Source organism: Oncorhynchus tshawytscha, linkage group LG08 (assembly GCF_018296145.1).
Source record: "Oncorhynchus tshawytscha isolate Ot180627B linkage group LG08, Otsh_v2.0, whole genome shotgun sequence".
In the NCBI taxonomy this organism is placed as follows: domain Eukaryota; kingdom Metazoa; phylum Chordata; class Actinopteri; order Salmoniformes; family Salmonidae; genus Oncorhynchus; species Oncorhynchus tshawytscha.
Window position 1 is genome coordinate 82,186,412 of NC_056436.1, and position 14,996 is coordinate 82,201,407.

The 14,996-nt window shown below is 41.5% G+C and overlaps 1 protein-coding gene across 2 annotated transcripts in view; it reads left to right on the plus strand.

Moving 5' to 3' along the window:
• Window positions 1–14,501, plus strand: part of sparc (secreted protein, acidic, cysteine-rich (osteonectin)) — a 20,993-nt gene extending 6,492 nt beyond the window's left edge. The window contains exons 2-10 of one of the 2 annotated variants that reach the window (XM_024428725.2): window positions 6,764–6,831; window positions 6,917–6,955; window positions 7,933–8,029; window positions 9,678–9,799; window positions 9,995–10,115; window positions 11,347–11,480; window positions 12,184–12,332; window positions 12,673–12,821; window positions 13,672–14,501. In XM_024428725.2, the coding sequence (XP_024284493.2) occupies window positions 6,772–6,831; window positions 6,917–6,955; window positions 7,933–8,029; window positions 9,678–9,799; window positions 9,995–10,115; window positions 11,347–11,480; window positions 12,184–12,332; window positions 12,673–12,821; window positions 13,672–13,700 (900 nt within the window). In that variant the 5' untranslated portion in view covers window positions 6,764–6,771 and the 3' untranslated portion in view covers window positions 13,701–14,501. The remainder of the gene's footprint in view (window positions 1–6,763; window positions 6,832–6,916; window positions 6,956–7,932; window positions 8,030–9,677; window positions 9,800–9,994; window positions 10,116–11,346; window positions 11,481–12,183; window positions 12,333–12,672; window positions 12,822–13,671) is intronic. The other variant, XM_042326076.1, reaches the window with a different exon arrangement.
• Window positions 14,502–14,996: the final 495 nt, after the last annotated feature.

Below are 14,996 nucleotides of genomic sequence, written 5' to 3' on the forward strand. Positions count from 1 at the left end.
AACACAGTACAACCTCCAAGCTAAATATAGACATTTCTTGAAGCTGGTAGCAGTGTTTTTGTTTTCACATCGCTAGCTTCCTTTCAGATACTACCTAGCTATATGTATACTAGCTATATGTATACTAGCTATATGTATACTAGCTATATGTATACTAGCTATATGTTTGTTAGAGGTGGAGGTCCAAGTTCTAAGTGAGAAAAAAAAAACATATTTTTTTTCATTTTTCAAAGTAGAGAGAACCTTCCTTGTTCACAGTATTTGAAGACGTCATCCTTTGTAACTTCTGCCAGAGTCACTGTATGTTTTCACATTCAGAGTTCGCGACCAAGCAAAGGTCACTCATATAATTGCCAGAAGTATGCGGACACCTGCTTGTTGAACATCTAATTTCAATATCATGGGCATTAATGTGGACTTGGTCCCCCCTTTTGCTGCTATAACAGCCTCCACTCTTTTGGTCAGCTTTCCACTACATGTTGGAACATTGCTGACGGGACTTGCTTCCGTTCAGTCACAAGAGCATTAGTGAGGACGGGCACTGATGTTGGGCGATTAGGGCTGGCTTGCAGTCGATGTTCCAATTAATCTCAAAGGTGTTTGATGGGGTTGAGGTCAGGGCTCTGTACAGGCCAGTCAAGTTCTTCCACATTTCTTTATGGACTTTGCTTTGTGCACTGCGACATTGTGATGCTGAATGTCATTGTATGCTGTTGCGTTAAGATCTCTCTTCACTGGCTCTATGGGGCCTAGCCCGAACAATGAAAAACAGCCCCAGACCATTATTCCTCCTCCACCAAACGTTACAGTTGGCACTATGCATTGTGGCAGGTAGCGTTCTCCTGGCATCCGCCAAACCCAGATTCGTCCGTCAGACTGCCAAATGGTGAAGCGTGATTCATCACTCCAGAGAACACGTTTCCACTGCTCCAGAGTCCAAATGCGGCAGGCTTTACATCACTCCAGCCGACGCTTGGCTTGTGTGCAGCTGCTCGGCCATGGAAACCCATTCCATGAAGCTCCCGGCGAACAGTTCTTGTGCTGACGTTGCTTCCAGAGGCAGTTTGGAACTCGGTAGTGAGTTTTGTAACCAAGGACAGACAATTTTTACTCGCTACTCGCTTCAGCACTCGGCAGTCGTGTCAGACTAGACAGGAAGGGAAGCATATGGAACAGGTGTAATGGGACTAGACAGGAAGGGAAGCATGTAGAACAGGTGTAATGGGACTAGACAGGAAGGGAAGCATGTAGAACAGGTGTAATGGGACTAAACAGGAAGGGAAGCATGTAGAACAGGTGTAATGGGACTAGACAGGAAGGGAAGCATATGGAACAGGTGTAATGGGACTAAACAGGAAGGGAAGCATGTAGAACAGGTGTAATGGGACTAAACAGGAAGGAAAGCATATGGAACAGGTGTAATGGGACTAAAATGGAAGGGAAGCATGTAGAACAGGTGTAATGGGACTAAACAGGAAGGGAAGCATGTAGAACAGGTGTAATGGGACTAAACAGGAAGGGAAGCATGTAGAACAGGTGTAATGGGACTAAACAGGAAGGGAAGCATATGGAACAGGTGTAATGGGACTAAACAGGAAGGGAAGCATGTAGAACAGGTGTAATGGGACTAAACAGGAAGGGAAGCATGTAGAACAGGTGTAATGGGACTAGACAGGAAGGGAAGCATATGGAACAGGTGTAATGGGACTAAACAGGAAGGGAAGCATATGGAACAGGTGTAATGGGACTAGACAGGAAGGGAAGCATATGGAACAGGTGTAATGGGACTAAACAGGAAGGGAAGCATGTAGAACAGGTGTAATGGGACTAAACAGGAAGGGAAGCATATGGAACAGGTGTAATGGGACTAAACAGGAAGGAAAGCATATGGAACAGGTGTAATGGGACTAAACAGGAAGGAAAGCATATGGAACAGGTGTAATGGGACTAGACAGGAAGGAAAGCATATAGAACAGGTGTAATGGGACTAAACAGGAAGGAAAGCATATGGAACAGGTGTAATGGGACTAAACAGGAAGGAAAGCATATGGAACAGGTGTAATGGGACTAAACAGGAAGGAAAGCATATGGAACAGGTGTAATGGGACTAAACAGGAAGGAAAGCATATGGAACAGGTGTAATGGGACTAAACAGGAAGGAAAGCATATGGAACAGGTGTAATGGGACTAAACAGGAAGGAAAGCATATGGAACAGGTGTAATGGGACTAAACAGGAAGGAAAGCATATGGAACAGGTGTAATGGGACTAAACAGGAAGGAAAGCATATGGAACAGGTGTAATGGGACTAAACAGGAAGGAAAGCATATGGAACAGGTGTAATGGGACTAAACAGGAAGGAAAGCATATGGAACAGGTGTAATGGGACTAAACAGGAAGGAAAGCATATGGAACAGGTGTAATGGGACTAAACAGGAAGGAAAGCATATGGAACAGGTGTAATGGGACTAAACAGGAAGGGAAGCATATAGAACAGGTGTAATGGGACTAGACAGGAAGGAAAGCATATAGAACAGGTGTAATGGGACTAGACAGGAAGGAAAGCATATGGAACAGGTGTAATGGGACTAAACAGGAAGGAAAGCATATGGAACAGGTGTAATGGGACTAGACAGGAAGGAAAGCATATAGAACAGAAAAAATGTCCTGCTGCTCTTTAATACCATAGACAAATAAGCCAGCGTGGAGAGGGAACATCCCACTCGGCAAAAACTGGTTGAATCAACGTTGTTTTAACGTAATTTGTCAGCATAATGTGCCATGGAATCTACGTGGAGAATACATTGATTTATCTACAGCACCTTGTACTGGAGAGTTGATCTATCTACAACACATTCTACTGGAGAGTTGATCTATCTACAACACATTCTACTGGAGAGTTGATCTATCTACAGCACCTCCTACTGGAGAGTTGATCTACCTACATCACCTCCTACTGGAGAGTTGATCTACCTACATCACCTCCTACTGGAGAGTTGATCTACCTACATCACCTCCTACTGGAGAGTTGATCTACCTACAGCACCTTGTACTGGAGAGTTGATCTACCTACAGCACCTTGTACTGGAGAGTTGATCTACCTACAGCACCTTGTACTGGAGAGTTGATCTACCTACAGCACCTTGTACTGGAGAGTTGATCTACCTACAGCACCTTGTACTGGAGAGTTGATCTACCTACAGCACCTTGTACTGGAGAGCTGATCTACCTACAGCACCTTGTACTGGAGAGTTGATCTATCTACAGCACCTACTACCTGAGAGTTGATCTACCTACAGCACCTCCTACTGGAGAGATGATCTATCTACAGCTACCCTTTGGTCTTCCATCCAGGTGTTTAACCAAGCCCAGCTTAGCTAGAATAGTTGTCAATGACTACTACCAATGTGCTATGATCAGAGAGCTCTAAGTAACTAAATAGATTCACCGTCACTATCAAAGTCAATTCAAAGGGTAGATTTAACCCCTGTAAAAAACACCAGTGTGGGGGGGTTTCAACAGAGCAAATGAACTGTATCCATGCTTTATAAGTCTTATATCACCGATGAGACTATTTAGGCCTATATAGAATTAAGGAAGTCATAAACAGATCATGTTTCATTTCAACCCAGTGTTCCATGACGAATAGACAATACGTATAGAACTAGTGTTTCAGGCTTTGGTGGATTTTTTTTTAATGGAAACATGTAACTTATTAATTTGTAAACTGGATATTGTATTGTGTTTGGTTGTCAAAGCAACCAAATATGACCATTTAAAGGAGATGTATCTTCTGCCTGTATAATTCCATCTGTGCCACTGACTGAGTCTGGCTTTAATTCCTGTTGGTCTACAAATGAATAATCGATATGTTGGAATCGCGTCTCCATCTCAACCAAAACCATTCGTCTGTGTGATTAACAGGGACTGAGCTAGAGCAGTGTTTGTAAGACAAGGGTGGATCAAGGGACCTGTGGCAGGGACATTTTACAAAAACTTATGTATAGTCCGAATAGTTTGAGCTACAAACTATTAAAAGCTATCGATGAAAAGCTGAGACTCTCACGAACACATACATGTAACATGTTTTGATCTATGCCTCTCACAAGCTATGCAAGAGTCGTTAGAATGTAAGGGGTTCATCTACATAGAAGATCAGAGGAAATCCCAGGACATAGTGTCTATAATACTGTAATGGGTTCATCTACATAGAAGTTCAGAGGAAATCCCAGGACATAGTGTCTATAATACTGTAAGGGGTTCTTCTACAAAGAAGATCAGAGGAAACCCCAGGACATAGTGTCTATAATACTGTAAGGGATTCTTCTACATAAAAGATCAGAGGAAACCCCAGAACATAGTGTCTATAATACTGTAAGGGATTCATCTACAAAGAAGATCAGAGGAAACCCCAGAACATACTGTAATGTCTATGATACTGTAATACGTTCATTTAGTTGCTGTCACAAACTCCACACAGTTGTCACTGACAGGTTGAATATGCATTTCCCACTGAGCAAACACTTTATTTACTAACGGCATTCATAGAAATGTATTTTTTTAAATCAGTTTTTTTTGAGTCGGCAGACCTTTGTCAATTTGTCAATAAAACTCACGAAAGCAACTGTTTATAACTCATTATTTTGTGTTCTACTTATAGTCCTTGTTGTCCTGAAAATAAAAGGGTAAAACACTTCTTTGTAAGGCTAAATATAAGGGCTGGACATGGAGATAAATGAAAGTCAGAGAGATAAATGAAAAGCTGATTTTAGTTGGGATCGCGGAACTGATAGCGTTAACAAATGATACGTTGGATTCACGTCCCCAACTAAACCAAAAATCTAAATTAAAGACAATGATTTAGCCAGTAGTTCAGATGAAACTATCGAGGCATTATATACCTAGTTGATATTTGGTTGGGTTGTCAACCAAACACTATTCAATATTACTTTCGTTAAGGCTATCTTACAAACTAATGTATTTGTTCAACCTTAAATAAATGTCTTCTTCAAGATAGCATGAAAAGGTTTCAGGTCTGTGGAGATTGCTATAATAATCTGTGCATAATCTCAAACAGCATTGATCATGTACTATTGATGTACTACTGATGTACTACTGATGTACTATTGATGTACTACTGATGTACTACTGATGTACTACTGATTACTACTGATGTACTACTGATGTAATCTCAACTGCAACCCAGGTCTTTGTTCTATTGTTCTATTAGATGAATCACAGTGATAACACATTAGGTTGTTGTATGAATACAAAATATGTTATTGAAAACGCAGTGATAACACATTTACAGTTGAAGTCAGAAGTTTATATACACTCATTAAAACTTGTTTTTCAACCACTCCACACATGTCTTGTTAACAAACTGTTGTTTTTGCAAGTTGGTTAGGACATCTACTTTGTGCATGACACAAGTCATTTTTCAAACAATTGTTTACAGACAGATTATTTCACTTATAATTCACTGTATCACAATTCCAGTGGGTCAGAAGTTTACATACACTAAGTTGACTGTGCCTTTAAACAGCTTGGAAAATTCCTAAAAATGAGGCCTACAAACCTGACTCAGTTACACCAGCTCTGTCAGGAGGAATGGGCCATAATTCACCCAATTTATTGTGGGAAGCTTGTGGAAGGCTACCCGAAACGTTTGACCCAAGTTAAACAATTTAAAGGCAATGCTACCAAATACTAATTGAGTGTATGTAAACTTCTGATCCACTGGGAATGTGATGAAATAAATAAAACCAGAAATGAATCATTCTCTCTACTATTATTCTGACATTTCACATTCTTAAAATAAAGTGGTGACCCTAACTGACCTTAGACAGGTTATTTTTACGCGGATTAAATGTCAGAAATTGTGAAAAACTGAGTTGAAATGTACTTGGCTAAGGTGTATATAAACTTCCGACTTCAACTGTAGATGCCAACTAAACCAAAAATCCTACATCGTTTTTCCATTGGAATGGTAGAACGCATAGGGATTACACATTGGGAATTCAACAAACTTCTGACTGTCTTTTTGAGAATGTGAAAATAGGTTGGAATCTCGTTGATCAATATCAGTATTTTGGAGTGGGTGAGTAAAGGTTGAAAAGACTGAACCAAATATTACCCACATTTCCAAAAATTGGACATGCCTGTCCTTAAAGAAGGTGATCCAAGTCTACACTAAAGTCTACACTAAAAACTCTCAAGTAGACCTCATATGTAATACTGTAGACTACTAGCACAAGACTACATTCAACATTACTTTTCTAAGTATCTATTTACTAGTTGGAAATACAATGTCGAACAGGAGACTGAATTCAGCTCCGGTGATTGAATTTAAGACAGTCATTTGAGCTATCCACAAAGAATGTGAACATAGCTATCCACAAAGAATGTGAACATAGCTATCCACAAAGTATGTGAATGTAGCTATCCCCCTATAATCAGACAGGACAGTGGACAGTTTGTCTGGAACCAAACCGCTACCCATGAGCCTTTTGTGATTCTTGGAGTAACATCTAGTTTTTGTCCCTGCATGACTTGTTTGACCACGCCTGAGTAAATGTCTGGACCGTGTCTGGCCCGTACACTTTGTACACCGTGTATAGGAATACAGTACATAGCGCTGCTCTAGACAGGCGGTAAACTGGAAAGCAGTATGACCTCAACTGCACCTCGTTATCTACCAGACATCAGTTGAGTTGAATGTGTGTAATGTGTACTAAAATGTTCCTCTTTGTGTCTCTCTCTAGACTGAACGATGAGGGTGTGGATTGTCTTCCTCCTGTGCCTAGCTGGTCAGGCATTCACCGCTTCCATTGTAAGTGTCCCTTTGATGTGTGTGTGTGTGTGTGTGTGTGTGTGTGTGGCAAACAATGATAACACCATCGTCTTAACCATTTCAGACTGAGGAGGAGCCCATCATTGATGATGTCGGTGAGGAGGTAAGGTCATTATCTTGTTTACAGATTTCTATGGACAGATGTGCTTAGGGGGGGGGAACAACATCACACAATGTGAACGTACCCACTGGGCACACACTGGTTGAATCAACGTTGTTTCCACATCATTTCAATTCAATTACGTTGAACCAACATGGAATGGACGTGGAATTTACGTCTGTGCCCAGTGAGTAGTCACTTTCACAGGTGGGAGCAAATTAGCAATAGTGTCGTGTAGGAATCAAAATACAGAGAGATTAAAAACATTTAGCAATATACGAATCAAAATAAAAACATTTAGCAATATACGAATCAAAACACAGAGAGATTAAAAACATTTAGCAATATACGAATCAAAACACAGAGAGATTAAAAACATTTAGCAATATACGAATCAAAACACAGAGAGATTAAAAACATTGACAGTAGATGTATTCTTTACTCTCTCTGTGTCGCTTTTGACAAGTTAACAAATGTAAACAACAGTACGACTTTGACTGAAATAATTTAATCTCAAACGTTTTTGTGACAGAGGATTTTTCCCTTGAATGTTGACTATTTTTCTGTAATGTAGCTTGAGACAGAGTGCGCAGAATCCCACAGGTTATAAATACAGCGGACAGGAAACCATGACGTTTTAATGGCTTCACCACATGTGGTTCAGACTCTATCCACCCCATCCAGCTGTAGGCTGCTACACCTCTGTCTAGACCTGTCTGAAGTACAGACTTCATTCTGCCGTACCGCTTGATAACTAAAGACATTTAGCTACAGCTTCCTTTTCTGGTACTAAAATTGTGCGACCAATTTATGAGCATTGCCCATAGCTTATATAAAATAGTGTCATCTTTGATATGGTATATATTAACTTGAAATGTGTTGATTCCAACTCTACTGTCTCTCTATTGTTCAAACATTCTGGAACATAAAAAATGGAACATATGGAATTGTTGTTTTGTGTTCTCTTGCCCTTGTCTCAGGCACAGCCAGAGGTGGGGGTCAACCCGGTGCAGGTAGAGACTGGAGACTTCGACGAGGCCATCGATGTCGAGGAGGAGGAGGAGGTCACCGCTGAGAGTGAGCAATACTCATTGTAATCACTAATCACTACTGTCGCTCGACAGACGTTGTGAGAAAACAATACCTAATCCCCAATGCCTTCTGTGAAGGGAAGCTTATATAAAAGTCCTAGTTTACCACATATTACAATGATAATTGGGAACATTCACCAAGCTAACAGTCTGCATGGCTACAGTAATGTATAGCTATTATTGTAACGTTAAACACACAATAGCCACTACAGGGTTCCCCAATTGGTGGCACGGAGGCCAAATTTGGCCCAAGGGTGGTTTTATTTGGCTCCCCAAGTCATTTGAGTGAGAAAAAAAACATGTTTTTATTGTTGGACATAAAAGACAAATCAGCAAATCAGCTCCAATTGATTTTAACTTTGGAAATCTGCTCCAAGGTATTCCCACGCATAATAGAGACATGATCTTATTCAAATGTAAGCAAGGTTTAAAATTATTATGTTTTAGTCTAATATTATATCTATTTGGGCTTCTTGTGGTCAATTTTAAATCTACACATTTTTTTTGTAATTATATATCCGGCCCCAGTGATCATCCACTCAAGAAAACTCTAGTTGATGATCCTTGGGCTAGTATATATTTTAGGCTGCTTAGGTTTAGTAGAGGTGTGAAAACATCAATCAAATGAAGCTGTATGTCGGTGCTCCTTTGCAGCAGCTGTGTTGTGAGATGTTGGCTAGATGGCAGAGAGAGCGAGAGGGGGGCGACACGTTGAGATGTTGGCTAGATGGTAGAGAGAGCGAGAGGGGGCGACACGTTGAGATGTTGGCTAGATGGTAGAGAGAGCGAGTTGAGATGTTGGCTAGATGGGGCGACACGTTGAGATGTTGGCTAGATGGTAGAGAGTTGAGATGAGAGGGGGGCGACACGTTGAGATGTTGGCTAGATGGTAGAGAGGGGGGCGACACGTTGAGATGTTGGCTAGATGGTAGAGAGAGCGAGAGGGGAGATGTTGGCTAGACACGTTGAGATGTTGGCTAGATGGTAGAGAGGGGGACGGTTGAGATGTTGGCTAGGGTAGGACACACGTTGAGATGTTGGCTAGATGGTAGAGAGAGGGGGCGACACGTTGAGATGTTGGCTAGATGGTAGAGAGAGCGAGAGGGGGACACGTTGAGATGTTGGCTAGATGGTAGAGAGGGGGCACGTTGAGATGTTGGCTACGTTGAGATGTTGGCTAGATGGTAGAGAGGGTTGAGATGTTGGCGACATGTTGAGATGTTGGCTAGATGGTAGAGAGGGGGGGGGCGACACGTTGAGATGTTGGCTAGATGGTTGAGATGTTGCCTAGATGGTAGAGCGGTTGAGAGTTGGCTAGGGGGCGACACGTTGAGACGTTGGCTAGACGGTAGAGAGGGGGGCGACACATTGGTAATGACAGAGTTCTTCTGTCTCAAAAAGAGAGACCTATCATCATGTGTTCCACCCAATGGTTCCAGTAAGCTTCTTGGAAACGGAAAATAAACCCTTCTCCTAATTGACAGGGGCGCCGCCACACTCCTCTGCTAAATACTGCCAGGAATATCTGTCTGTTGAATAATTTAGCATTCAATTCAAGGGCAAAAGAACACTTCGATGTGTTCCATTTTTAATGTTCCAGAATGTTTGAACAATTTTTTCCGATTCCTTCGTAGGCCCCTGCTTGAACCACCACTGCAAGAAGGGAAAGGTGTGTGAGGTGGATGAGGAGAACACCCCCATGTGTGTCTGCCAGGACCCAACTACCTGCCCAAGTGCTGTTGGAGAGTTTGAGCATGTGAGTTATCATTATATGAATCATATTCTAATCTGTTCAGACCAACATCAAGTAGGCCTCTATGTTTAATATTTAACACTGTTCCTAATAGAACCTTGACCTGTACAATAATGCTACTACTGATTTGCATCATTGGCTAATTCTTGATATACTGTAATTTCTGACTATATCATGAATATAATCTGTGTATTCCAGGTTTGCGCCACCGACAACACAACCTACGACTCTTCCTGCCACTTCTTTGCCCACAAGTGCAGTCTGGAGGGAACCAAGAAGGGCCACAAACTGCACCTAGACTACATCGGGCCATGCAAATGTGAGCTATGCTTTATAGTTACAAACATTCATGGATTGAGTTGTATTAAATTCATTTCAATTCAATGTATTTTATCCCCACAGGGACCATTGAAAACATTTTAATACAATTCAATTCAGTGCAAAAAAAATTCCCTTTGAGAATCCCCCAGAGACACATTTTCCTCTGAGACTCCGTTCCCAGTGTGACTGGTTATGTTGTCTTAGAGCTGAAGCCCTGCTGAAAGCTTCTCCAGGGGAATGATTGATGGGCTTGAAAGAGAGGGATTTTGCCTTAAGGAACCTAACACTTAGATTGGAGGACAGGCTGTAGCATGCTCACTGCACCGCCACCCTTCTCAAACTACCGCTGAGTCTGCAGCTAAATGTCTGTCATTAAACAGAATCAAACCCATGCATCTCTCACTGTTGGTGATGAGTATCTTAGGACTGAAGGGCACCGGTGGAGATGATGTTGTTGCACGTTGTGGACGCAGAACATTTGAAATATTTTTTTTTTAACTAATGGCCTCTAAATGTCAGGTACAGTATTCAACCACGGGATTAAACAAGAAGGTACAAAATCATTGCCTATGGGGGCTGTGCGCATCAACCATACATTTCAATGGACACAAATGCCACATTTTGTGTGAGTTGTGGGTTTTATGTTCTATGACAAAGGGCTTGACCATAATTGTTTGAAAAATAGGACTGGAGATTTTGACTTGAATGTCCTACTTGCAAAACAACTTTCTGACTATGACTTACTTGACTTAATTAAATGAAATCCTTTGGCACCTTGGGGACCATACGTCATTAAACAAAACCTTCTTCAGCTGTTCCTGGGTCTTCCCTGTTTATTTCTCTCTCTCTGACCGTACCTAATGTTTCTTCCCGTGTGTCTCTCCAGTCACCGAGCCCTCTGCTCTGACATACAACTCATTCTCCTTCCTGTTTATTCTCCAGTCACTGAGCCCTCTGCTCTGACATACAACTCATTCTCCTTACTGTTTATTCTCCAGTCACTGAGCCCTCTGCTCTGACATATAACTCATTCTCCTTCCTGTTTATTCTCCAGTCACTGAGCCCTCTGCTCTGACATATAACTCATTCTCCTTCCTGTTTATTCTCCAGTCACTGAGCCCTCTGCTATGACATATAACTCATTCTCCTTCCTGTTTATTCTCCAGTCACTGAGCCCTGTGTGGACAGCTCTGACATATAACTCATTCTCCTTCCTGTTTATTCTCCAGTCATCGAGGCCTGCATGGATGCTGAGCTGAATGAGTTCCCCCTGCGTATGAGGGACTGGCTGAAGAACGTTCTGGTCACCCTGTACGAGCGCGATGAGGAGAACAACCTGCTGACTGAGAAGCAGAAGCTCAGAGTAAGTCCACATAGCCACTCTATATGCACTGCACAGAACCCATTTACTGCACAGAACCCATTTACTGCACAAAACCCATTTACTGCACAGAACCTATTTACTGCACAGAACCCATTTACTGCACAGAACCTATTTACTGCACAGAACCCAGTTACTGCACGTTTGCCTCATGAGGTTGGGTCTAAATCATTATTAAACACAGCACAGAACCCATTTATTGCACAGAACCTATTTACTGCACAGAACCCAGTTACTGCACGTTTGCCTCATGAGGTTGGGTCTAAATCATTATTAAACACAGCACAGAACCCATTTACTGCACAGAACCTATTTACTGCACAGAACCCAGTTACTGCACGTTTGCCTCATGAGGTTGGGTCTAAATCATTATTAAACACAGCACAGAACCCATTTACTGCACAGAACCTATTTACTGCACAGAACCTATTTACTGCACAGAACCCATTTACTGCACAGAACCCATTCATTTTGCTTACGTTCATTTACCGAACTCTGCAGATGGGTCGAAAATAATGAATAAACCAAAATATGATTGTAGGATTTTACATTCTGCTCTCACTATGAAGTCGACTCCTTTTGTGCATCCAATCCTACTGGGATTTATTTATCTGTTTAATCTATTCGAAAGATTATTAGGCAAACGAATGTTTGCAAAAAAAAAAATGTTTTACTTGGCTTGCAGGTGAGGAAGATCTACGAGAACGAGAAGAGACTGCAGGCTGGAGAGCACTCCCTGGACCTGCTGGCCCACGACTTTGAGAAGAACTACAACATGTACATTTTCCCCGTCCACTGGCAGTTCGGTCAGCTGGACCAGCACCCCGTCGATGGGTAGGTTGAGGAGAAGAAGAAGAGTTTCCTGTCTTCTGCTTCAGCTAGATTGTTTCAACATCACATAAATACAGGCTTGTTTGGGCTATGACTTTGATTCAACTCTGTGCTAGTCAGGACTTCAATACCGAAACATTTCTAAAGATGTTTCAGAAAGGATATCAGCAGCATGCCTGAATGTATTGTTTTATGAGCGAAAAAAGCTGACATTGCTACATTGGTGCTCTTCATACTTTTCTAGGGTCTAACACTATAGCTTACAAAGCCTTCATAAAGCCTTTATAAAGCCTTTATAAGGCCTGCGTAGATGCTTCGTAACAGGTGTTCTGTGGTGTTGTAGGTTCCTGTCCCACACAGAGCTGGCCCCCCTGCGCGCCCCTCTCATCCCCATGGAGCACTGCACCACTCGTTTCTTCGAGCAGTGCGACGCTGACAATGACAAGTACATCGCCCTGGAGGAGTGGGCCAACTGCTTCAGCATCAAGGAGCGTGAGTAGTTTTAAAAACACCTCGTTCATAGTTTACGCTCGTTATTTTACTGCCTCGGGAAAAAAAAGGAGGACCAAGGCCCTCTTTGGACTATTCAAATGCCTTCATTGTCTGTATCTGAAATGGTACCCTTTTCCCTATATAGTGCACTACTTTTGACCAGAGTCCTATGGCCAATGGCATCCTATTCCCTATATAGTGCACTACTTTTGACCAGAGTCCTATGGCCAATGGCATCATATTCCCTATATAGTGCACTACTTTTGACCAGAGTCCTATGGCCAATGGCATCCTATTCCCTATATAGTGCACTACTTTTGACCAGAGTCCTATAGCCAATGGCATCCTATTCCCTATATAGTGCACTACTTTTGACCAGAGTCCTAAGGGCCAATGGCATCATATTCCCTATATAGTGCACTACTTTTGACCAGAGTCCTATGGCCAATGGCATCCTATTCCCTATATAGTGCACTACTTTTGACCAGAGTCCTATGGCCAATGGCATCATATTCCCTATATAGTGCACTACTTTTGACCAGAGTCCTAAGGGCCAATGGCATCCTTTTCCCTATATAGTGCACTACTTTTGACCAGAGTCCTATGGCCAATGGCATCCTATTCCCAATATAGTGCACTACTTTTGACCAGAGTCCTATGGCATCCTATTCCCTATATAGTGCATTACTTTTGACCAGAGTCCTATGGGCTGTATAGGGCATAGGGCACCATTTCAGACATATCTTCCCGTCCTTCTACTTTACTGTCTGGTTTTTAATTGAAACGGTTCATAGCCATTTCATTATTGCTTGTTAATGTTGGGCTTGTTTTTTTGTTTTTGTTTTTCCAGAGGATGTCGACCAGGACCTTGTCATCTAAGCTCATCAGCTGACCTACAGTATGAAAACGAGTCTCTATCGGGACGAGGTGCTCAGCTGATCGCTAAATTAGAGGAACACAGTAACGGTGCTAACTACAACTAATTAACGACCAACCGACACCACTAAAATTGCTGAAAAAGACATATGCACAGTCTGAACTAACAAATCACAAAACGTGATCATGATACTATTTTTTTTCTTCTTGTTTCTGCAAATAAAAAAAATCCTTTTTAACCAGATAGATTAGAGGAGGTAACAGAAAGATGCCTTTTTGACGGGAGAAAGATGTAAATGTATGTTGAATGGATTGTGATAATGGTTGTTCACAACATGTATATTGTGTTCACGTGATCAGGGCTTGGATTTAATAACATCAAATAGAACATTCTTTGGAGGATACAAGTTTTGTAAAAATCTTTAAAAAAAAATAAAGTTTCTAAATAAATGCTTCTTTCATTTGCTTTTTTTTTTTCAAAATATTTTTGTTGTTTTGGTGTCCTCACTCATTTTGTCATCTTCGTTGTTTTGTTTGACTCTTGACTACTGCTTAAATTAAGGCCTGACTATCCTCAGGTTTGTTTTCTTACATAGATCCTGCCACACAACAAGGGCATAAGTGTACTGAAAAAAAGGATTGAGAATAAAAGGAAATATTGTTTCAACTCTACGAGGGAAACGTCTCGCAGGTTGACCGTTCTTCTTTAGCATGTTTACTGACATTCTTCTACTTTGTGACATTGTGTGACCAACAATAGATCTCTTTCCTTAAATAAAAGTTACTGGAATGTCCAACACTGCTGCATGCTTTCAGATCTGCATTTATTCAGTATCCTCACAATGTTGATAAACATCAACTGGAACAAATGGAAAAACAGGGACTTAATTAGTTGTCTTTTACACATTAGTTTTGAAAACAAAAAGACCTCCAAAGCGTCCATATCACAGATATGAAGCACATCATCATGAAGTATCAATTCATTGAAAGAAATGCCACATACACAGTTGCAGTGCATGATGTTCTGTACTGCATTGTAGGCTACGCCTTTGTCTTATGAGTTACAGGCTCAGTACACGTCTCAACGTCCTGTGATGAGTGTAGTTCTGGCCCATGAATCCAGTATTTTTTGGTCAAAACATTGGTATACCACAAAGCAAAAGTTTTCTAACCCTCTATTTAAGAGTCTATATTGAAAGTTCAAACCAGCACTTTGCATTGGCTTGAAACTACCATATCTAATAACTTTCCTACGAAGACCAACCACCTCATGCAGTTAAAATGTCCTGTGTGGTTCTG